The 25,819-nt window shown below is 48.5% G+C and overlaps 1 protein-coding gene across 1 annotated transcript in view; it reads right to left on the bottom strand.

The window, feature by feature from the left end:
* The window catches only part of SAMD11 (sterile alpha motif domain containing 11), a 112,737-nt gene extending 87,056 nt beyond the window's left edge, over positions 1–25,681 (bottom strand). Inside the window, 1 exon segment of the mRNA XM_018079345.3 lies at positions 25,562–25,681. Within this exon segment, the coding sequence (XP_017934834.2) occupies positions 25,562–25,633 (72 nt within the window). The 5' untranslated portion in view covers positions 25,634–25,681.
* Between the last annotated feature and the right edge of the window lie 138 nt (positions 25,682–25,819).

Raw genomic sequence — 25,819 nt, 5'->3', positions numbered from 1 at the left:
GTTTTGGCAATGACTAGAGGAACCAGCTGAGGAGGCAGGTGGGCATAACCAAACAGGTCTAAGAGCTGTCACCACAGGACAACAGATTTTGGGGATAACTGTCCCCCAGCAGGCTCTCAAGGGCTCCCCGTGATGATTCCTCATTAATGGTTTTGAGTTGTCCTCAACTGGTTTACAGACAAGCTCTCAACTCCAGCACAAAGAGCCCAGGCTCATTTTTTAGGGCATTTTATCTTCTGAGAGAAAGTGAAGTTTACCAGAGAAGAAAATTACCCTTAACCACAATTTCCCTGTGTGATCCCAAGCAACTCACTTGACCTCATCGTGCTCGGTCTCCTGCTATAAAAAGCCATCACCAACACATTCCCTCCCTTGTACCTATTTCTCCATCCTGTTTATATGGTTTATCCTGTTTATACTGGAAGCTCTTTTGGGGCAGAGAATGACGTGTCGAGTCTGAGGCTGCGCAGAGAAAACTGAGCTGGAGGTACTGCTAAAAGTGGAGAAAATGTGCACGTTTGAAACCAAAAGAAAAGTTCCCCGGAAGCGAAGCTGCAGCTCTTCCCATCAATATTAACAACGTTATTTTCTGAAAGCCCTAAAGAAACAGATGAACAAGATCTGTGAACAGAAGGGAACATTTCCCATTTATTATCTCTCGGTGAATTATAAAGCCTAAAGGATAATTTGTTAATAGAGCGAGAGCTGCGCGTTTCTGGAGAAGCCAACTGGAATTTCCAGTCTTTGGAGGGAGGCAAGTCTAAGAGAGAAAAATCTATCAGCCCTTTGGAGCTACCTGTTTTCAAAAACTCTTTGGAAGAAGGCTGAAAAGTGGCCTAGTCTTTGTTTTCTGTGTCTGCTTCCACATCAAATGGCTTTGTCCCTTTCAGTCTGAGGTTGCAAAGAAGGAAGCAGAGATGTGAAGCGAGGTCCTCAGGCAATGTAAGTCAGTATTAATGGAGCAAAAGTCAACTTACACCAGCTGAGGATGTGCTACACTGTTGCTATCTCCTAAACAAAGGCAAAACTTACATATTTTTCTCTCTTTTTTTTTTTTTTTCTTTCCTGCTCCTCCTGTCTGGTGAAGAGACAAGGAGCAAAAGGGCATGGATGCTTTCAGACATTTCCCCTTCTCTTCCTTCCCCTCACTGCTGTACCTTTCGAGTGGCAGAAAAACACAAGAGAACAAAATCAACGGCCCATCGTTCCCTCAGGTGTAAATGTTTCACTCCAAAGTTTCATTCCAGCCGGTCCAAGAGAACACAGCAAGTCTGAAATACTTCATCAGCAGGAATCTGACTGGGCTTTATGCTCTTACTCTGCTCTGGAGACACACAATTAAAGCACTTGGGATCCTTGAGGTATCCAAGCATGGCTCAGAGCCTGCTCAGCCAAAAGGAGATGGATGTGGGCTGTGTTCAAGTCCTACAAAAATGAGGACCAGCCACTGCAGCTCTTCACTGGGCAGGGTGCAATTTCTGCCTCGAGTTCTGTTTTGAGCTTTTTTTTCTTTTTTTGATAAGTCTTCGCTGTCTTAAAGAGTAACTTTCACGAGATCAGAGAAGTTAAGTTTCTCCCCAAATGCCTGTTGCTGCTCTAACAGAAACCAAACCAGGTTTTATCTGAACACTTGAGCATGTTTCACAAAGAAAATTCACTAATTATTCTCTTCACCTAATGGCACAGACAGACCTGGATTTGTTGCATCAGTCCCTCCTTTTCTAGTCCATATGAAAGAAGATTTTCACTGCTGCTGTAGTTATTGAGAGCCACAGCTGGTTCTGCTGGAAACACCCAATCCAACACCACCCTTAAAAGCTGGGCTTCCAGAGTACTGAAGTGAATCAAAATACTGATCACTGATGACTTAGAAACCATAAGCTCATGGTTCAGCTTGCAGAGTGGCAGCCCCCAACCCCAGCCTTGCTCACCTCGAACATCCTGGTGCTGGACTGACCCCAGAATCACCTCCTGTCCATCCCCACAGCTGGACCACTCTCGTCACAGGCAGAAGGAGATGGCAACTAACCAGAGGGCAACGCTTCTCAGCTTTAAAAGGATTTGTTTCCCCTCAGTTTCCCTCAAAACTGAAGCAACCAAACTGACAGGAGCAGAGAAACAGCAGCTGCTCCACACAGCGGGGACGAGTAACCAGAGCTTAGAGTTACATCCCAGTATTCCCCAGGGAAGCTGGTGCCAAAAACCAGCCACATCTGCCTCCGTGACAGGACCACCCAGCACATCCTCCCTGCATGGCAGACACCCCTCTTCAAGAGCCTTGAGCTCAAGCCTCCATTTAACACCTGCACAGAGACCAACCAGGCTGGTTAAGGTATAAAAAGATCCCCATCCTGTGGTGTTCCAAGTCTGATCCCAGCACTGACCAGGTCAGAAAAATCTGAGGACGGAGCTGCCGCCTCACGAGTGAGCAACAGCCAGGTCTGCCCACAAAGCTTCCCTGGGATGACTCAGCCCAGGCAAACCTTGAAAATCCAAAGCAAACAAGAAAACCACCAATATTAATTAAGACTCAGCAAAAAAAAAAAAAAAAAGCCTGGTGTTTAAGGAGCCATCATAAACCGTGGATACCAAAGCAAAACAGAGAAAGGTGCAGATCACTCACAGATGTGGCACCATGGGCAGAGTTTGCCTGAGCAGAATGTGTTCAAGGTGACACTCCGGGTTTGGAAGGACCCTTTTTTCACAAATCAAACCCTCTGACACCTGCTGCATGCACAGGAGTGAAGCCACAGCCTCCCTGGAGCCCCTTCCCTACCACACAGAGCCAAAACGCAGTGGAGTCTGAGCCAACTGTCATCTGCTACGCTGCCATGACACAACACTTTCTGTTTGGAAAGCACAGTGTGTTTATAAACTTCTGTTATTTAAAGGATTTAACACATCTGGAAGGCTGGTGAGGAGCAGCAGGTCCATTTCACAGCATGGTGAAGATATGTAAGATGATGAATTAAGTCACACAGCGAGGCCACTGCAGAGCCAGGAGCTGCCTGTTGCACTTCCAAAGCCAAAGGGAAAATAACATTCACATCCACATCCAGTGTGGAGAAACAGCTCTGTGGACCCCTTTCAACAATCACAGGAGCTGGGCTGCAATACCTGAGCAATGCCATCAGGTGCTGTGGGCATAAACTCATCCTTTCAAGTGAAAACCAGCTGAAGCTGCCCCGCTCTCTCCCTCCCAATCCCGCTGCCTTCAGATGTGCACACACACACACACACACACACACACACACACACACACAGAGCCTCCACGAGGGAAGCACAAAGGACGTGGTTCAGATAATTGGAAGAGACCGACTGACAAATTGATCCTCCGCTCCTTTAACCTGAGCGGTGTCACCGAGCGCGGGTGACAAAGAGCTGTGCAGGCACAGAGTGCCCGGTGACAAAGGGCTGTGCAGGCACAGAGTGCCCGGTGACAAAGGGCTGTGCAGGCTCAGAGTGCCCGGGTGACAAAGAGCTGTGCAGGCACAGAGTGCCCGGTGACAAAGAGCCGTGCAGGCACAGAGTGCCCGGTGACAAAGAGCTGTGCAGGTACAGAGTGCCCGGTGACAAAGAGCTGTGCAGGCATAGAGTGCCCGGTGACAAAGAGCTGTGCAGGTACAGAGTGCCCGGTGACAAAGAGCTGTGCAGGCATAGAGTGCCCGGTGACAAAGAGCTGTGCAGGCACAGAGTGCCCGGTGACAAAGAGCTGTGCAGGTACAGAGTGCCCGGTGACAAAGGGCTGTGCAGGCTCAGAGTGCCCGGTGACAAAGGGCTGTGCAGGCACAGAGTGCCCGGTGACAAAGAGCCGTGCAGGCACAGAGTGCCCGGTGACAAAGAGCTGTGCAGGCACAGAGTGCCCGGTGACAAAGGGCTGTGCAGGCACAGAGTGCCCATCACTGCACCGGGGGTGTCACTGTTCACTGCTCAGCACCAGCCAGCCCCGCACTGAGGCTGCACGGGGCAGTCACCCCTGGCAGGGGACTCGCAGCACCCCCTTAAAGTAATTTTGGGGCGATTATCTGACTTCACACGCAGCCTGCACGGTGGAAATGACTCGCACAAGATCTGCCGGGTAAGGACAAAACGAGGGAGAACGAGAGCAGTTGCGTCTGTCACTCTGCTCCTGCTGTCACCTCCCTTGTGTTACACGTCGTGTGGTGATGCAAAACCAGCAAAAAGACCGTTTTCCCCTTCTCCTCCTTTCCCTGTTACCTTTCACAGCTCAAGGTCCCCTTTTCTGTCGTTTTATCCGTTTCCTTAAGCCTTGTCTCTCTTCCCACATCCCTCCCAACCCCAAACCAGCACACATTACCTATGCAAACCACTGCTTCCATCCTCACTCCGTGATTTGCCTGCCACACCTGGGGGATTTCCCAGCAAATTGTATTACTTTATTTGGTCAATTGGCCTACAAATTGATTTTCCTGTACAAATAATGAACATTTATGGTTATTTTCCCCATAGACTGCTTTATTTCACATGTAACAAAGACTGATTTCCTCCAGGTTTTGAGACCTGAGCATATGAGCTGCAGTTACTGTGACCCCTGGGTGATGGATGGCAAGGACTCGAAGCACAACAGGAGGGTCTGGGGTTGGTTTTTTTTCTCCCCTTACTAGAGAGAGAGATGGCAGCTGGAAGTACAAACACTGGTACCAAACCAAGGAATTCTGTTTACTATGGGAATAAATTGGACTGTCTTAAAAGATCCTCAGTCCTAGGATCAGCCCCAAGGCCAAGCAAATGCCCATGAAGGAATCAGGGGGGACAGAGGACTGAGCTGGTGTCCTGGACAGGGATGGCAGAAGGCTGTGAGCCACCAGCATGGCCAGATGCCCAAAGCATTTGAAACAGCATCCCCCGCTCATCACAATTTTTTGGGGACACTCTGCAAGGCCCTTCCTTAATCTCAATGATGTCATTGTGGAGGAAAGGGGAGGAGGAGGAATCAGGGAAGAAGGGTTTCTAGAAAACCAGCTGGGAGCGAGGGGGGCCTGCTGTGATTCGTGGGCAGGGAGTGCAGTGTTGTTCTGCCCTCACCTCCCCAAGGGTGCAGAGCCACAGCAACAGCTCCACAATACATTTCCCTTCCACTAATGAGAAAACGACTTTCGAGACAGAGCCTGGAGCAAGTTTTGAAGGTCACTCCCCGCAGGTGTGGGAATGAATTGGGCTAGACCAGGGTCCAAGCCTAAGTTATTCTGCTTAGGCCACAAAGGCTTATTTGTGTGCATGGGAGGGGGTAATAGCCCGAGGGCTGTGATGTGTGTGTATGTTTAATTTAATACCTCTTGATGGCTGAGGCTGTGAGGGACAGAGAGGCCTCAGCCTTGGCACTGAGGAAAGGCAGAGACAGGGGGGTTTCTGAGGTGAATCTGAGTGAGGGTGGACACAGAAGGGAAAGTCAATTATGTGGAATAAGTCTCGGCTGCCTGCAATTCCCCATCCCCAGTCCTCGGGGGCGGGTTTGGCCCATGAAGTCTGACTTCAAATCCAATAAAAAATTAACTGATTTTGAACAACTACTAGACATGCCTCCTTGGAGTTTTAAGACGTGCTCTTCAGCTGCAGCGCAGAGTGGAATTAATGAACGGAAAGAGAGGCTGAGAGTATCAGGCATGAGGCTGAAGGCACTGCCAAATTCCTGCTTAGCTTCTCTGACTCGGAGGGGGGGTCCCTCCCTTCTTCTTGGCACTGCTAAGGACTGACATGCCCTCGGTCCATCAAGATGCTGCTCGGCTGAGAGCCCCACAAAGAGCTATGTCATGACTGAGGGGACACTCATCCTCCATCACAAGCTACTCCAGGCAAGGATGCATCTCCCCCAGCCTGTCAGTTCGGTGTGCAGATGTTTCACTCTGTGCTGTGCCTCCATGGGCTCCACAGCTGAACTGCTGCACAGCCCCACCAGAACACATCTGAAAGTCCACCTCGACAGGGACATCAGTGCTAGGAGATCAAGTCTGCCCTCACACCCCACTCCTACTCAGAAGCCAGATGACATGTGCTGGCTGAGCCAGCAGAGAGGGAACCCTAAATGCTGAGAGGGGACACTGAGATTCCAAGTGCTTTGTGGGAAGAAATGGGGTGTCAGACAGGTGACCCGCTGTGGGCATCACAACACCTCCGACAAGGACAACAAAAAGGAGCTGATTATCAGCTTCACAGGGTGCAGTCCCTGCAATCACACTGTGAAACCCATTCTCCTCACTCAGCTGACACGATGAGCAAACATTAAAGTCCAGCTCCAGGGTAGCAGTAACTGCACTTTGCAGTTGTCCATAACCTTTCACTCCAAGGCCTGCAGCAGCTCTTCCAAAAAGAGGCACAGGCTATGACTCTACTCTTGGACCATCATCTAGATGATGAGTGAGACCAAGGGCAAGTGTGGTGGGACAACCTGCTCATCATCACGTGGTAAAATGATAGGGGATCCAAGCCTGAGACAGCACAGTCCTGACTCGAAATCTGGGGCTCCCACCACTCATAACCAGTGCACCCCTGAAAAAGAAACCAAGCTGAGATCTGTGAGTAACTGAAGGGAGATCTGACACTGGTGTTTGCATCTGTGTCCTGACCCCAGCAATCCCTGCTTGCTCACAGGTGTGTTCTGCACACCCTGGGACGGTGCCCATCATTCACCACGACTGTGCAGCACCCAGAACCACAGCTTCCCTCACCCTGGGTGTGCTAACAAAACCAAAGGATAAGCCACAACCACTCACAGAAATATGCAACCAGCTGGCTCAGCACACTGGGAGCAACACAAGATGATACCACGCGATCTACAATACATTTGTATATAAAAATACCACTGGGAAATAAATACCCAACAAATACAGTGGCTTTCCAGGGAGTGCTGAATGAAGTAGGGAGTGTTGGGAGGTGTATGTTTTGAAGGTAAACACAAAGAGAATATAAAAAAATACAAGAGAGGTAAATAATTCATCAAAAGAATGAGAAACAAGAAGCTGAAAGGAAAAAAAAATAAATAAAAGAAATACCAAAGGGAAGAGTTTTCTGAGAAGGCTGGAAAAAAATTAACCTCTCACAGAAGTGAAAACCAGAGGCAAAATTAATTGGAGTAAAATGGGGTGGGAGGAAGTTTTTAAAGGTGAAACATTTTATCTGGGGATGGTATCTCCCCTCTTAGGCACTGAAGCATTTCCCCAAGGTGGGAAAGGGCTGCCAAGCTGCTGACAGAGACAGTGTGGTCTTACATGGCTTCCAGCAACACCAAAACCACGGGCAGAGACTTCCAGCCAGTCAGACAACAAAACAAACCTGCTCACACACCAGCACTTGTTCTCAAGCAAGTCTAATGCTCATCACCCAATCCATCTTTCATCCAATGCCACCAAATCATCCATCTATTGTACATAAAACTGCACAGACACAACTTGCCCATAACTATTTGTAAGTCTTGTAGGTTTTCTTCAGGTTTTCCTTAAGACCAAGAACTTGCTCCAGAAAAGGAGCAAGTATTTGTATTTGGAAGTTTTTGTTGATGGCAACTTTTGCAACTGACCCCAAAACACTGCACATCTGTTAAAAATCTAACTGAAGAACACAGTGGTTTTAGTGTGGACACTAAAATGAGTGGAACAGCCCAGGCTGTGGCTCCTTCCCATCACAGAATGACACCTGGATGGTGCTTTACCTGGATGGTGCTGGACCTGCACTGGGCCTCCTGGAGGAGGGGGAATGTGGGGCTCAATAGGTGGCACTCTTCCTTCTTGAATTGATGTGTCTGGGTACTCAGAGGTGCCGGGAGAGCAAATTTAAGGCCCTGAGTTGTTATTTACTTGGTGATTTTCGGGGCCTGTTAAAATAAAAACCCCAGCCAAGCACAAGCTTTACCAATTACACTCTGTGCCAATCCTAATTATCCCCCTGCAGCTCCACCAGACACAGACTCCTCGGCAGCCACATGATCCTCTTGTGCACTGTAAGCAGCTCTGCTTTACCAGGGAGCATCTGCACTGGAGAAGTCCCTAAAAGTGAAAGTGAAATCCCACCCTGGGCACGTTTCCATCCCATCTTCCTCCTGCAGAAACCACCAGTTCCAATCCTGTCCATAATCCTGCCCTATTCCTGTCCAGGAATCCCTGTCTCCAGTTCAGGGTAAGTTCCATCCACAGGAGTTTCTCATCTCATTAGCCAAATTTGGAAAAAAAACCCACAAAAAAGATATAATGTTTTGTGCCCTGGAGCGACAGAGGACTTGTTTTCTAACCCTCTTTAGGGGCCTTCCATAGGGAATTAGTCATGGAGGTGAGTAATATCCCTGATTTGACACAGGGAGAGTGAGCAGGCACCTGACAGGTTAGCAGGAGCTGCTATATTTAGGTGCCATTAGCACACACATGTCCTCACACATTCCTACAGGCACACCCGTGTTCAGCATGTCCAGAAGGCACAGGAAGGCAGCAGGGAAAATCCAGTGCCTTCCCTGCATTTCCCAGGGAGAAGGTAAGAAGTGAGGGGATTCTCTTCTCCCTGTCTTATCCCCACCCAAGTTTAGAGTCGCTGAAATCCTGAAAGCAGAGCTGACTTTTGCTCTCTGTGATCACAGAAAGGGTCGATTCCTGTCTAGTCTGGAGAGCAAGACAAAGATTCAGATCAAATCTCACTCCAGCTCTTCTGCCTGCAAGGACCTTGTCCCAGAGAGCAGCTCAGGTAACATAAAACACCTGGAGAGTTTAGCCACAAATTTTCCAATGTTTCTGATTTACTGGACACTTGCAGACTGAACTTAAATCTCCTGATGACAGGCTTGCTTTCCCTGATTAGTCCCCAGAGATTCCCGAGTCCACACACCAGCTACGACCAACGGAGCAAAGGATGGACACCAGTGGGCTGGGCTGGGACTGGGACTCTTGGAAGGTGAGCTCAGAAGGAAGAGCTGAGCAGCAGCTGGGGCAGTGGTTCCCCTCCAGACCTGGAACACACCTCTGCTGGTGTTCTCACCAGCTTCACAGCTCAGGGGGCACACAGCAAGGTCAGGGACTCGGATGTCATCCCATGCTCTGGAGGATGTTTGCAGTGGCACTGAGGATGCCCCACAATGGCATCAGATGGCCCTGCTGCACTTATGCAGAAGGCAGAGGTGTGTCAAGCATTCCTCCCTGCTCCCTCCACTTTTCCCTCAGTGCCCCTCTCCCATCAACTCCCTAAACCCAACCAAAAACCACCCCCTTCCCCCCACAGGGTCCCTGTGCTTTCACAGCTCAGTGAAAGAGAGGCCAAGCAGCACAGCCACCACCCCCAGCTGCCTGCCCTGCCCGGGGGCCTTTCATTTCCCCAAAAGCAGCCCCAGGATCCAGCCGGCCCCAGATGAGTCACCCTGCCCGTCTGGGTCCCTCCCAGGGCAGGCTGTGGGGGTGGAAGGGCTGGGGCTCCCTGCAGGCATTGCCACACAGCCCTTTTTCCTCACCCCACCCCAAAGGGAGAGCAAACAGCGGCTCTCACCCAGGGAAGGGGGAGAAACGCGGGGCACAGGGATGAAGGGGAGGGAAAACGAGCAGGGATTGCAGCCCAGTTGCAGTTTATCTGCTGTACTGGGATGGTACTGGTACCATCAGGGATCCCTGATGCAAACACAGCTCAACAACTGTCTTGCCAGGAATTCCCTGCAGGAGGAGGGGAGTGCAATCTCTTCCAGACAGATCTGAACTCCTTCTCTGGATTTCCCTCGCTCCAGCTCAACACAAAAGCAAAATACAAATGTCAAAGCACAGCACAGCATCACCTGAACTCCACGGTGTAGTCTCTGCACAGGCAAAACCAAACCAAACCCCAGCACAAACCCAAATTCTGACATTGGATACTCAAGAGAAACAGCCAAAATAAAGAGTTAATCAAATTAGGGTCAAAATCTTATACCCATTGGTTCTGGAGACACAAAATCAGGTCTGAAAGGCAGCTCCTAAGAACTAAATGCCCTATTAAAATAAATAGGGATCAGATGGACAAATCCCTCCAGACATTTCAGCTGGCTCTTTCTCTGCACTGTGCTGAGGCAGGTGAGTCATTCCCAAGCAGAGCAAGAGGAAAGGCCCTCCAACAGGCAGAGCTCTGGGTTTGTTTGGACACTGGGTGCCAGCTGGAACTCTTATTTTTTGATCCCCTCTGAAATCGCATTTAAAGTTGGGAAGGTAAATGAAAGGCAAGGAAAACAGTATTTAAAAATACAAGTTGAACGAACAATAATTGCAGATTCCTTCACAAAGGCTGCTAAGGTGGAATTCAGGTGGAAAGAAATTCTGGCCCCCTCGGGAAGCCACTGATCCCCGTGGCTCCTGAGATGTTATTTGCCGAGCCCAGGAAGTCAGCTGGAAGAGAGGGATAAGGGGAAGGAGACTAGAAGAGCTCCACCTCCCCCGGAGGAGGGGACACCACACAAGAGCACCTTATTTTTCAGGGAGATCTGTTGTACTGGCACTGCTGTTGAACGACACAAGCAGTGAATATGCTTTTTAAATCAAGAACACGTAGCACGAGCTCCTGAGCTGCTGCCTCTCACCCGTTATCTCCTCCTCAGAGTTTTTATTCCTGTCTTCCCTCACCTGCCAACCTGCAGCTGCAGCACAGCTCGCCTTTTTCTTGGCAATAAAGTTATATTTTATCCTCTCTGCGAGGAAATGAAGCACAACAAGACCCAAAAGTTTGCTGAGTGCTGTGTCCTGCGCTGCTGGATGGGCTGCTGTCCTTCCATGGGCAGGGAGAACGGGATGCAGGTGACAGGGAATCATGGCAAGGAGGCAGGAGATAGCTCCTGTCTGGATCCTGACTCTGTATTCCTTGGCTCCACCACCAGCCTGGAGTCCCCAAACACAACTCCTGGTGTGCTGTATAAACAAGGAACAAACCTGGCCCCAAGATCTCTGCTGTTGAAATAAAGGCACTTGTAAAAATATCTGACAGCTCCTCCACCTCCTTGCTCCCTCCTCGCTAATTTTATTGCAAGTGCAACAGTGGGTATTTCGTGCAGTGAAACAGTTTCTTCTGAGCCATGTTTGCAACTGCTCTGTTATTTCCTTCTGGGTTTCGGTCAGCATTTCTGGGGCCTCAAAAACATACATATGTATTTTTTTAAATTAATTACTCATAACACCCTTGTCACCTCATGCAGCAGAAAGGGGCTATGCTTGACCTTTAGGCAACAGGAAGGGAGCTCACCCTGCACTCTGCAGCAGCAGCTCTCTGCAGCCTATGAAGGGCTAATTCAGCAGTAACAGGGAAAGAGAATTATTTCAAATACATTTCAGGCTGCTTTGGACAGGAGTGCTTCATCAAAGCTGGGGAAATGCTGTCATTGGGCCTTTTGGCTTCCACCTGTAAAGAACTTAAACTTGCTGGGTGTGCAAAGGGGCTGCAAAGTCCTATGGGGGGTGTGGGTCAGATGTGCCAAAAAATAATAACCAGTATAATGTTATTTCTATAATTCTACTGATAACCATGGTCAGGGGAGAGAGGGCTGGAGGAAGCAGGAGCCAGCACACACTCTGCACCAAGCTATCCCTGCCCTGCAAGTCCCCAGCAGGTCCTTGGAGTGTTCCCTCACAGTTCCTTGCTGGCAGTAAGGGAAAGCCAAGACATGCTAATGCACATTTCCCTTCCCAACCTCGTGGGTATCCCGGTGGGATTAACACAGCATTAACTCCCACACCCTTTCTTTCATGGCTTTTGGTACACAGGGAGGAGGAGGAAAGGTCTCTTCAGGTCTTCCCTGCAGGAAGGGGCCACTACAGCAGCTCACAAAGAGGGAGAACCCCGTGAGCAAAGGTTTGGGGCCATATGAGCTGCTGACCCTCCAACCCCTGATCCCTCCTCACCTTTTCCCCTCCTTCATCTTCCCAGAAAAACTTTGGTACAAATTCTCTGCACTGCTAACCCAGGAAGGATTCTCTTAAGGCTCTTCAGCTGAGGCTCCTGAGGTTTTTTTCCTCACCCAATTTTCTGTCCACGTGGTGGATAAGCCACGAGTTGAAGAGAGAGGGATAACTGAGATGGGCCAGAAGGGCAGTTTTGAGTTTCTGACTGTATTTTTAATTAATTGCATGGCACTTACAAGCCAATGACAGCTGTCCTATAAATCTAAAACAATTAAATAAAATAAGCATAAGCTAAATAATAGTTTTGTATGTGCCATGCATATTTAAATACCCAAATCACGAGTGTGATATTAATAAAGTGTATCAAAGTTCACACTGACATAAACCAGATTTATTGGGCTATATATATAGTACAGCTGGGCCTTATATATATAGCATCACAGAGGTGGCAAAAGCAATAAAAACCTAATCTGTTTGTAGGCAAGCAGCCACCATCATGTTTGATGGGTTCACACAGGCACAAAAAACTCAAAACCCAGCTTTATTTCCTCAATTTCAAAGATCTAATGAGCTCTCTGCATATGACAGCTCAGGTCCTTCTCCCCCACAACTGACACCATTCCCCACATCTTCACTCAGAAACCATTTCAGCCTTCAGCCAGCCCTGAGATGCTCTAATTTATGCCACAGAACAACAACAAAAAAATGCCCTCAGCAGCCACTGAAGAGCTGTATAAAAGGAAGAATTTTCCTTCTCCACCTTCTCCAGCCTGTTAGGGTGGGTTCATCCTGATTCAGGGCCCTCAGACCAGCCCAACTGATCACACCAAAGTGCTGCCACTGCAGAGCTTCTCTTTTTGGTCAGTCTTTGCTGACAGGTCAGGACTGAGTGATCTGTGGAGACTGAGCATCCCTTCTGCTCCCTGGGAATCCCTCCTGGCCAGGGAAGTGGAGAAGGTGCTCCTGGGGCCGACACAAGAGAGGGCTGAGGATAAACAGGGCAGCTACTAAAAAGGGAATGGAACCTCAGGGGCTGTGACACGGGGGGAACTCCATTTCCAGGTGTTTCCCTGGATGACAAGGGGTCATTTTCCTCTCCTCTCCTCATCATCCACCTCTCTCTCATCTATTTTTAAAACAGGGGGTTTCATTTTAAGGGAAAATAACGCAGCACCCAAAATTGGTCCCTCTCTGGGATTAACAACACAGCCCTTATTCCAAAGCCCAGCCCACCTAACGCTGCACTGCAAGAGCAGCCAAAAAAGCCCCAAGAAAACACACACTGAAATGCCAGCACGTTTCCCAGCACTCTGTGGAGCAGCCTGGGTGATGCCACACATCTTTTTCAGCTCTAATTACCAGGATTCTCTGATCAAGGCACAATTATTTGCTGATCAAGGGTATTATTGATTCTAACCCGTTGGCCTACTGGGATCAGTCTGAATTGACACGGCAGACCCCGACAGATTAAATACTGTCAGAACATTCCAGGGAAGCTCTGAGGGAAGATTCTCTTCCTGTTACTGCCTCAGCATATGTCAAGTTTCACAGCTCGTAGGATATCAAGATGTTTCGTGCCAGGCAGGGCTAACAGCACAGCATCTCAGTGCCAGCCAGAGCTGGGGAGGGTTCTCTCTGCAGAGGAATGCAAGAGTGAAGAGGGAGGTGGACAAGAGGGCATTTCCTGTAACAGTCCTTCTGGTAAGCAGTGAAGGTGAGGGTTCCAGATGTGCCACGAGCCCACCTCTTCTCCACCTCTTCTCCTGTGCTGACATCCTTCCAAGAGGATTCAAGGCACACACCGAAGGAAGGGGGATGTGGCCGTTTAAGGAGGTGCAGCTTTGACAGAACACACGTGAGAACATCTTTAGGCAGCTCAGATCCCACCTCGCTTCGTAATCTGGCAGCAGACTGGGAGGATCAGGAGAAAACCAAAGCAGTCAGACAAGAGAGCAAACTGGAAGAGCATGGAGGTGGGGGAAAGGCTTGGCCCTCACGAGAAAGCCACAGAGGTCATTTGTTTGCAGCCCAGCACATCTATTCATTACCCAAACCCACAAGCCAGGGCTGGCAAGGAGCAAACACCACGTGGAGAGGATGGAGAGGAAGCAGCGTTCCCTCCGCAGAGGCACCTCCAGCTGCTCCACACACAGGGTTTCTGATCAAACCAGCACTGAACAGGAGGCAAAAAGGCAGAAATCCCACTGGAGGCATGAAGCAAATCCTAAGGAGTGACAGGCTTTAAGCCAGTTGGATATTCCATCAGCACAACATGAAGGGCCTCTGTGGTGGGGAAGGCCCGTCCTTCCCCACCCACCAGGGAGATTTTAATCTTCAGTAATTGCACGTGTGATTTTAACAATGCCTTCATTCATGGGAGAACTCCAAACTGGTTTGTAAACTGGCAGGAGGCAATAATGGTTTCGGCCCATTATCAGGTGGGAAGGGTAGAACCACCAGAAATGCTGAAAAAATAAGAATATTCAACAAATATTTTTATTTCTGCGCTGGGAGAAAAGGCCAGCCCTGACACGGTATGGATATGAAATACTTTTCAATCCAGCAGTGAATTAGGAGGCTCCCAAACAGAAACTTCTTAAGTGATAATAGATTTTAAATCAGCAGATTTAGATAAGTTGCTCTCAAAGACTTTCGGAATAGTTATCCCGGGATGTTCTCCAGAGTCTTCACTCAAGATTTTTATTGAGCCTCAGAACAATGAGGAAATACAAAGTAAACAGGAAAACACGGCACTGTGACTGGATTTTAAAAAGCATAGGCAGACTAATCCAAGGAATTTTATAACCCCCAGGAGAAATAATGAAATAGAGGAACTGGACGAGTCATAATAAATTAACGGAGGGTGATATAATTTATGCAAATTAAAGCTTGTTAATGGAAAAGATGTTAAACTAATATATCTTTTTTGCTGAGACAATGGCACCAGGGTAATGTGCTTAGATTTCTGCAAGGTGTTTGATCCTTCACCACCACACAACTTTGTGAGTGAGAAATAAGAGAGAGAAATAAGTGAGAATTCAGACCTCCTGTATCCTCATGTACCAAGACTGGGCTAGTGGAAGGTGTCCCTGCCCATGGCAGGGGGTTGGAATGAGATGAGCTTTAAGGTCCCCTCCCACCCAAACCATTCTGTGATTCTGTGATTCTAAAAACACTCCATCACCAACCTGTCCTGTTGTCCTGCTGGTGAGGGTGGATTTAGACACGGTGCAGATCTATTTAGAGTTTGGTCTTAAGACACAGGACTCACACACAAACATTTTTCAGCCTCCTCTTTCCTTCCCTCTCTCCCACTTTGTTCCATGGAAGTGTTTCCTTGTGATATGAGGGGGGGGGAAATTAGTTTTTGCTCTTGTTTCCAGAGCTTGGTATGAAAAGCAGTCCAGAGGGTTAGAGGAGTCCCACCACAACAAAAAATGACTCTCAAGATGCAAGTTTTTCAGCATCAAGCAGCTCAAGGCAAAGCACAGTAACCTAGAGAGCACATAATTTCAAATATCCTTTGCACGTGCTTTTTTTTTTTCCCCCAGATTCTATGGTGATTTAAAGACAACAGCAGAGACATCAAAGGGAGAACTAAATCCTCCCAAAGCAAGGATGATTTTTGCCCTCTGCACACACCAGGGGACAGAAATATTTACCAGCCTCATAGAATTACTGAATTTACTTCTGAGAGACCCATCACAGCCAGGTGAGACTTCAAAAAACCAGATCCATGCTGCTGACACAAACTAGTCCAGATCCACAGACCTGGATGACCAGCTCATAAATTTCAAGCAAAAAAAAAAAAAATGTTTTAAGGCATCACATTGTTAATTTGGGGCTTGAAAAACCAAATGCATTACATTTTAATTCAGAATTAAAAGCATCCTGATAAAGAGTAGCCAGGCTCAGTCTGGATGGGCTGCTCCTTGTCTGCTTTGAGAGCACAGCACACTGGGCCTGCAAAACCCTCAGCAGTGCTGTTTGGGACAGCAGCAGCACCACCACCACCACAAAAAAATACATATATATAAAAATAAAATATATAAATATATTATATATATAATTATATATATATATATATTATATATATTATATATATAATATATTATATCTATTTATACATATTACATATATATTATACTTTATATAGATTATATTATAAATAAATATATATAGAAATAAATTAGCCCCCTGAAAGAGCCACTGTAGCTTGCTAAGAAATAAAACTGCTTAAAAGACAGAACACCCCACATTTTCCATGCTCTGCTGGGTGTCCTCTGGTGCACACCAGATTTTGACACAAGCTATGCCAGTCTAAAGATGAAAAAGAAGTCAACAAGAGTTAAAGGGATGTAAATCTTGCCTGACTGTGATCAAAGGCCATCCTTATTTTAACCCACATTTACTTTAGGTCTCAATTCCACTGCAGCTAAGCAGGAACGTGCCAGGGCCATGGATGAGGTCCCAACAGTTTTAGGCATGGAATACACAAGGAACAAAAAAACTACCCAGCCATTCACAACATACAACTCATTTTCATTCTTTTAACTGGCTTTAAAACACTGTAAAATACTCCAGACTAATGGGGTACAGTGTTTAAGTAACCCCAGTATTGTAAACTCCAGTGCACTGAACCATCACTGAAGAACCTTGCTGTGCCTTCCTCTGTAAGTTTACTTTGGGGTTAAGTGGGTGAATCATGAGGGGGAAATAAAAGAGGAATTGATATCACAGTCCTCTCTGGGGGGGAAAAAAAAAAACACAGAAAAAAATAAAAACTGTAAAAAGGCAGGTCTGTGTGGTTCACCCCGTGTCACAGAAAAAAAGAGATCTCAAGGATCACAGCTGTGCTGAACGGTGGGAAAAGTTATTGATCTAAAAGAATTCATTTTTACTATAAGGGCTGGTACTTTTACTTATTTAATAAAGGTCTGGCGTCAAATCACTGTGAATTTCAGGATTATCTAATTCTATCTAATCTCATTCAATCACTGATGCTCCAGACTGTAGCAGAAAGGAATGCTTGCCCTTTCCTGTCTTCAGGGGCCATCTCTGGTTGCCCTGGCAACACAGCAAAAGCAGCTTCCACAGAGCCAAGTACCACCTATCACATCCATCTCTGGATAAAAAGGAAGGATGGGGTTGCAAGGGAGTTTTTGCAATTTGATGGGCAGAGATGGGCAGAGCAGCAGCCACCACTGGGGTGGGATGTGCTCCCCACTCCTGAATTAGCACTGCCCCAGAGGCTGGGTGATAAATGCAAGGGTAAGACACTCCCAGGACTCCACTGGCAGAGCACTCTGCTGGCCTTCAGAAGGAAAAGTTTTATACTGAGAAGCTGTGGTGATTAACAGGCCCGAGGTAAGTGAAGCCATTTAACACCCCAGAGCTGATTTCTGAATTACCTGAAATGCCCCCAGCACCCAACTGGGAACCAGCAGCCAAACACACAATATCTTTCCAGTGTCATCATTAGAAATATTTCAGATTTTGTGCTTTCTAGACTAAATGGCTGCCTCCAGTGTCTCTCCTATCACCAAAACCTCTCAAGTTTTCCTGCTTCCCAGTTCTCTGGAACTCTCATGGGGCCTTGGCTGATGTCTGTAGATGCTGCACCAAGGTGACTCTGCCTCCAGTGACCCAGCTGGTTGGCAATGCTGCTGCAAGTTTCTTTCTAGCTGAAGATATAAAAGATTAAAGAGCCTGCTTTCCATAGTTATTGAAGCTGTCCTGACATCTTAAAATGAGGGATTCGATGCACGGGAATATTTTCATACAGGTAATCAAAGAACAGGGCAAATTTGGGCTTGATGGTACTTCCCAGACTCTGTGGCTCTGTTACACATGTGCAAAATAAAGCAAAAGCTACAATTTCCACATGAACTGGAGGCAAAGTGAATGAGCAAGAACCTTTCAGTGCTTGGGAATTCCCTCCATCCATCCTTCCTCATCCTCAGACACGTTACAAGAAAATCCCTTATCAGATTATATTTATGACCCAGGGGAATGTGTAATTTCCTCTCTGTCCTCGCCCTGGTTTTGCTAAAATAACAGAGCCAAAAATAACAGAAAGGAAATGCATTGCTCCAGCAGTGCAGGTGGTGTGTACAGAAGATTCACCTTCACTCAAAGAGCAGGGGGAGAGTAAAGCCAGAGGTGCTAAAAAATGTGCTGGTTTATTTACAAAACTGCATGTGATTCCTGCAACATTAACTAACTCCTGAGGAGAGTCTTTCCTCGTCCTCAGCTGGAAAACTGAGTTTGGGACAGAGGGCCCTACAATGAGTTCTTCAGTGCCATCTGCCAGAAGTCAGGAAGGTGAGGGAGGTGAGCTTACCCTAACAGAAAAAAAAAAAAGAAAGCCCTGAAATGGTGTGAATGGTGATTCTTCAGCTGGAAAAGTGAAGAAGATGCATTTCAATATTTCAAAACACAGGAGGAAGAAGGCAGGGAACAGGGCACAGATGCCAAATGAGAATCTGCTGCGTAGCAAGATGTTTTCCAGATAATGGAAATAGAGTGGGCATAAGAGAAACAGGGTAAGACAATGCAGAAGGGGGGGGGTTGAAAGCAAAACAAACAAACAAAACCCACAAAAGCAAACAAACATGATTGATAGGAAAGGAAAAAATATAGACAAAACAATGTGATTTTGCAAGCACAATATTTTGGCCAAGTAATACTTAAATAAAAACAGAGTGGATCTCTTTTCCAAAGTCTAGGGCCAATCACAGAACTACAGAATGGTTTAGGATGGAAGGGACCTTAAAGCACATGTCATTTCACCCCCTGCAGGTGACAGGGACAGCTCCCAGGTTGCTCCAAGCCCTGTCCAACCTGGCCTTGAACACCTCCAATAGGTTTCCAGTAGGAAACTGCTCCTCTGCTCTCCCTGTCCCATAACTGAACCACAACAAGCCATCTGAAAAGTTCATCATCCCCACAGACTCGAACTGGTTGGCAGTTTTAAATGAACCAAGTTTCTGAGGGAGTTAATCCTGCTCTTCAGTCACCCTGGCCATTCAGATCCCGTGCTCACTGAAGGCATTTGCCACCAGGCTCCAAATTAGCACTGCTCCCTTTGAATAAGGCCAGAAAGTTTGGACACAGACCACTGCAAATTAAAACCAGGTGTCTGTGCCCTGAAGCAGCAGAGACAGCCCTAAGCAGTTTAATGACATCTCTAAATAATTTTGACAGCAAAATTACTTATCCTATGTCACCTTTACACTGCCCTTGACATGGTGCTAACAAGATGATGTTGCTTTCCCTGCTCCTATATATTTATTTGTCTGTCTTTCTTCCCATGCTTCACTTTCTTTTCCTCAGAGCAGGAGGTTTTCTAGACCTGATGCAGCACAGCACCAACCACCAGGCAAGGAGTTCTGGCTGCAGCTGCTGATTTCGTGGGTCAAACTTAATCCCAGAGGGGCTGAGGGCTCAGAAACTTCCTCTTCCTACAGCAGAGCCCACCAGAGAACAGGATTCCTCAGTGCCAGACATGACACTTGTCTGTGGGGTGAGGAAACCCCCTCTGCAGCCTTTATGGAATCCCAGGAGGAAATCTGCTCGCTCCAAGCAGGATCCCTCACACACACACCAACCTCAGCACGAATATTCTTTCAGAGCTTGGCCTGTTATCCACAAACACTGAACTCACACACATCATACAAGACCTTTTGCCTCCAGTGTCTCATCGCTGCTCTCTGCAACAGCAGAAATGTTCACCACAGCTCTTGCACGAGGACAAACCTCCCCCACTTGGAACTCCTTGAAGCCCATTGTAAGATAAAATTATTTTCCTAAGCCACAGCTGCTCGTACATCTCTGCTGCTCACTCACAAGGCTGCAATCCAATTAATATTTTCCTTTCCAGAGGGTATTTAATAATCCACAAAATTAAATCCTTCAGTATTGTGCTGGCACCCTTGGTGCCATTGATCTGGGTTTGTTTTGCCTCTGTGTGAAACAATAACCAGCCCTTTTATGGGTGCAACCCCCGTCCTCCAAACCTCTGACAGTGGGCACCACGCAACTGCCACGTGCCCTGCTCAGGAGCAGAGTTTTTGAGGACCATGAGGAATAATTTCCAGAGCAGAACACATTTAGGAGCACCTCTCATTGCCACACTGATTCTCCGTTCAAGCTGCCAGTTCTCCCCTGGAAATCCCCTTTTGGTGAAGCGCTCTATGACCCAAAACCAGTTGATTTTAAGGACTCTCCTGTGAAAGAGAGAAGCTGACACATGTTTTCCCACTGTCCTCAGATCACAAAGCCCTGCAAGCTGAGGCTGTGGACTCAAACTCAACACCTCTGCCCATCCCTGCATGGGATGTGTGAGCCTCTCACCCCATTTAAGACCATGACACACCTTATCTCCAGTTTCTCCCTAAAGGTGAAATCTGACAGATTTTGAAGAAACTTTTGTTGAGAATTCAAGTTAAATTCCCAAGTCTGCAGTGCAGCACACACACGCTAAAAATCACCTGAGCCAAGTCCATTAAAAAGCAAAACAGAAGGAAAAAACCCCACAAACAAAAAAAAGCCCAACCAACTCAAAAACCTCCAACAAACACTAACCCAAACTAAAATGTGCTGGATTAAAAGCAACAAGCCAAATCAGCATGAAACCACAAATAAAAATCAACAGACTGTGCCAAAGACCTTGGGGGGATAAAGAGGTTTATAAGTCTGCTTTACAGAGGGGCTTTTTCCACATTCATAAGGCAGCCCCCCGGGACACAAAGGCAAAGTTATGAAAACAGTCCCCTTCACATAAACCCCAACATTCTCCAGCTCCAATCCTTAAACCCACAGCAGCTCAAAAATGAACCTAAATCTAATCTGTTCCATTAACAGTGAAATTTCAGAATTAATCCTGACTCTACAGGCAGCCAACTCAGTTCTCCAGCAGGCAAAGTCCTCTTCTCATAGGAAAGTTCTCATGAGAGACTCATGTCCAGCGTGAGAGACTCCCCTTTTGGGCCAGTCTCTGAATTTGGGTCCCACCACACAGGGTCAACTCAGTAGCCCAAGGATCTCCCTTCTCTGCCCCTGTGCAGCTCCTGGCTCTCCAGGAAACCTGTGGAACAGCCAGGACAGCATCCCTGGGGAAGGGCAGTGAGTGGAGCTGCAGCCAGAGCCAAACAGCACGAGTGACACAAAGCCACTGGCTGGGGGTGACACAGAGCTGCCTTCCACCCCTGCACCTCAAAACAGGGAACAGGAGAATGCTCAGAAACCTTGGAGCTAAATAACAAGAGATTTAGTTGTTTACTGGCATTCAGTTTTATTAGAAGTAAGCAGACAGTTACTTTTTCCATCCCTGACAAAGTCTTGGACTAACGCCTTAACCTCGGGGCATCAAACGAAAACAACAACGACGATGACGAAGAGCAAAAAAGCAGCAAATAAATCACATATAAACCAAACCAAGAGCAAAACACAGCCCCAGTAAGCAAATGAATTACCATTGTCAGTGACTGAGTTATGCACAACCACCATGTGTCTCAGCATGCGACGAAGGAGATGGGACAAAAACTAAACATCCCTCTGTAGTAGTTTTTGTTTTGTTTGAATAGGGCCATGTCACAATAGTTATGGGGAACCCGGCCTTCCCTCATTCACCTGTGACCTGAACCTTGAACTTCAACATGGGCCACCTTTCAAACTGACACCCTGTCCAAGAACAGATGGGAAAAGAGGATAAGGAGCAGACAATGTCCAGTCAGTCCTAACTCACTTTTAGAGGCAGCACTACTAGAATGCAAACACAGTAAAGGGTCGCACACAGTCTGATGGGGGAAACAATCAAATGCCTTTCTGCTGCTATCCTAGATATCCAATGCTGGACTTCACAAATCTAAGTTATTTTCATTTAGCAATAAACATTTTAGAGCTGTTCCCCCCTCCCTCCGGCTATAAAAGCCCACTGTCACTTTAAAGACCAGCCCTGGCTGTGGGTTGAAAGCAGAGATGGAGAGAATGCACGAGTGGTATTCAAAATTCGATGGGGCAGAGGGAACCCTGGGGGGAATGGGCTTCACCAGAATAGACTGGAATCCATCCAGGGCTCCAAACAAGACAAACTGCCCAGAACTGACAAGCACAAATTTGGGGGGAAGACCCCTAGTTCACATCTGACAACTCAACTTCGTGAATGTTTGGTATCCTGTGCTTCTGCAAAACTGAAGGGACCCAGACCTGTGCCATTCCTGCCCTCCAGATCTGAAAACCTTCTGTGCAAAGGCCGGGGCACAAAGCAGAGGGGCAGACACCGCCTCCCCCATCTGACAACTTACTGCGTGAACGCTTGGCATCCTTTGCCTCTGCAACACTGAAGGGACCCAGACCTGTGCCATTCTTCCCTTTCTGACCTGAAAAGCCTCTGTGCAGAGGCTGGGGCACAAAGCCCGGGGGGCAGACACCGCTGTGTGACCCAAAGGATAGGGCACAAAGCCCCAGGGGCAGACACCGCTTCCCCCATCGCTGTGTGACCCAAAGGATAGGGCACAAAGCCCCAGGGGCAGACACCGCTTCCCCCATCGCTGTGTGACCCAAAGGATAGGGCACAAAGCCCCAGGAGCAGACACCGCTTCCCCCATCGCTGCGTGACCGCAAGGACGCCTCTGCCCTTCCACCCTCCCAGCGCGCAGGGGATGCCCTCCCCATCCTCCCGCACTCCCGCGGGTGCTCTCCCCGCATCCCCCACGGCTCGGCGCGACCCTGCGGGGCCCTCCTGCATCCCTCCGCCCTGCTCCCCCTCGCCTTCCCCCCGCTGATTGATGGATGCTGGCGCGGGGGCGGCGGCCGGGGGGAGGAGGGCGCCAGGGCGGCCGGCGGCGACGCGGCCGCTCTCTCTGCCCCCCTCCTCTCTCCCCTGAGCCTCGCAGGGAAACCGCGCGGTCGGTGGCGGAGCGGGGCCCGGCGCCGGCCCCTGTCTGCAGCTGCGGCAGCAAACGAGCTGCGACGGGGCGCGGGGGCGGGCGCCGCTCCCCCGGCACCGCCGGCACCGCGGCCGGGGCGCGGGCACGGGGGGGGGACGCGGCGCCAGCCCCGGGCAGGGATGAGGGGGCACCGGCGCTCGGCTGCCCTTGCGGGGGACCCCGGAGAGCGGGGGAGGAGCTCAGCCCTCGGGGGAGCCGCCCTCGGGGGCTGGAGCCGTGCCCTCGGGGGGATCCTTTCGGGGGAGCTTCGGCCTCGGGGAAGCCCAGCCCGCGGGGGGAGCTAAGCCTCGGGGGGAGCCCAGCCTCGGGGGAGCTCAGCCCTCGGGGGAGCCGTGCCTCGGGGGAGCTCAGCCCTCGGGGGAGGCCGTGCCCGGCTCGGCTCCGGCTCCTGCCAGCGCGGGGTTGGGGCACGGCGCGGTTTCCCTTCACGGACAGACCGCTCCTCTCTCCTCTCAGCCTTAGACGGAGAGCCAGGCAGGGCCTCTGAGCCATCGATGCGGGGATTAAGAGCCCCTGCTATTCCCGCCTGGTTGGGATACACTGGATGTCACCTTTCCTAAAGGAAGATCCGGGCTCGGCCCTTGGAGCGCTCCCTTTGCTGCCTGCGGTGAGCAAACAGGGAGAGGGGCAGACGCCTGCAAGCAGCTGGGCTTGCCCCCCTTCCATAGGCAGGGCTTGAGTTTTCCTGGCCTATTCCCGCTGTCCAACCGGCTGCAGGCAGGATCGGCTCCCCACCTCCACACCCCCATGGGATAACACAGCAGCACAAGGACCAGGCATTGCAAATTTCAACTGACCGACACTATAAAATATAAAGGATTTCTGCACTGGAGGAGAATCAGCCCTTAGATCTCAGTGGTGCTTGACTGGGTGATCACTAAATGGGGAAAGGGAAACTGTGCCCGATTTTTAATCCTCCTCCTTGTGTGACTGTTAGGAATGTGTGGTGCACGTAGCTACGACGAGGCACTAGCGAAATATTTCAGGTTCAATATGTGGAACTGTCCTTTGGTCAGATAACGTGTTCTAATTACAGCACAGAAAGGGCAGCGAGCACTGACAAAAAAGAGTTCTGATGAAAGTCCTCACTGGGGTTTGGCCTTGCTGTGCAAATTCTGACATCAAAACCCCCTTCCAGCTGGGGAAGCAGCGGGAGGCAAGTCCAGAAAGATTTATTTCTCCTTTCCCAAAACTACACCAACCTCTTTTTTCCTCTATCTGAACTTCTCAAATTCAGTTCTAAAAGTCTACCAGACACTTGTTCCATGCAGAGCTGCCTTCCCATCGGGAAATGCACAGATCCCTGCACAGCTATTAAAAATGCTGCTGCTAGGAAAGCATAGTATGGCCTTTGGGCTACCAACTAATGCAACTTATTAGTCAAAAAGTGACCAGCAGACAGTGTCACCTGGCCAGACACTTCTCAACACCATCACAACTGTGGCACATCCCTTTGGTCTGCCAGTTGTTGGCTCTGATCCACAGGATTGGTAACCAAAGCACATGCCAAGCTCCAAGCTGGAGGAAGCTGGTCACACCCCAGCACACACCTTGCCCCATCAACCCAGAGGAACTTGCAAGAGCCAGGTTTCAGTCCACCTGATTTAAAACACCACGACAATGGTGCAGCAGAACTGTCCCCGTGAGCCCGATGGGCAGTGGCCCGGACCTGCTGCTGCACAACGCACAGGCAAGACACCCTCACATTTAATTTATGTGACTGATCATTGTTCTGAGCCCCTTCCCATGGGAATGTGGATATAACCATGCATACACAGAGATATTACCCAGGAACGATACAAACTCACAATTCTATCTGTCGTGCCAAACCACGACAGAGATCTGATGCCAAAGAAGCAATAAAAAAATTTTAAAAAAGGTTGATTTCAGTGAGTAAAAGTACGAAAATTTCCAGCTGTATCTGTTTCCACAGTGCTACTGGCAGTGTTGTTCTTTCAGACCAAGACCTGCTTTACCAAACTTTACCTGCTTCACCAAACCAACAGCTTCGCCCTCCTGTTTAGATATTATTGTACTTTATGGTTATTTTTATACATGATGAACTCTTTTAAAGCCTTACTTTACTATGATTTCAGTAGCTTTTTATATATAGCATCAACATCTTTTCCATGAAAATGTTGATGAGAGATTTTCAAAGTCTCAGGATAAAGGCAAGACAGCAGAATACACAAGGAACTCAAAAAGCTGGGAAGAAAAGATCTCTAAAAGCCATAACTGTGACCCGTGGCATGAATGTTGTTCAAGTTGTAAGCATTTAAGATGAGCTTGTTTTCCTCATTAAGTTCATCTAACCAAATTCACTGATGGTTTGTAAACTGTGGCTGTTCTGACTCTGACACGTGGGTGCAATTACAATTCCCTTTCGCTTTATTTAGCCATTTTTACACCTCTGCACAATACACAAAAATGAAGGGGTGGGAATAAGGAAGAGGCTCCTGAACGATTTGCCTTTGCGCACAGACAGCTCCCCCTGAAAACCAAAAAAATCACGCCGTGTGCTGCTTCCTTTAGGTCAAACACTGCTCTTCCCATCTGCTCTGCTTCCAAACTCCTCTCCTGCTCGCCTCTCCCTAGACTGCAGGAACCCTCACAGTGTAAGCAGGGCTCTGGCAGACTCGATGACCCTCAGAGATCACGGTTTCATGATCACAGAAGCAAAGAGATTTTTTTTTTTTTTTAAAGGGAAGGAGGCAGAGGAGAGGGAAGATGTCTTAGCTAAAGCACATAGTTTAACAATAATCTTACCACTGGAGACGAAATTCGACACCCAGGGCAATCACAGATTGGAGGATGTACCTGTAAGATTCCTTTGGACATAAGAGTCTTCAAACTTTTCCCTATATGCAGAGGAGAAGAAAAAGCAGAAGAAGAAGAAAAAGGATCAGCACGTTTATAAAAGGAAAGTATTTAGGGAAAGGGGGGAATAGGGAGGGGGGGTGCACGCGTCTGCTTCCCTATACACACCCCTCCCCTCGCCTGCCTACCAGCACCCACCCCCGCCTG

Source organism: Manacus vitellinus, unplaced genomic scaffold, assembly GCF_001715985.3.
Source record: "Manacus vitellinus isolate BGI_N305 unplaced genomic scaffold, ASM171598v3 scaffold_46_pilon, whole genome shotgun sequence".
Classification (NCBI taxonomy): Eukaryota; Metazoa; Chordata; class Aves; order Passeriformes; family Pipridae; genus Manacus; species Manacus vitellinus.
The sequence above is the reverse complement of the archived record's forward strand: the minus strand, read 5'-3'. Positions and strand labels throughout refer to the sequence as shown.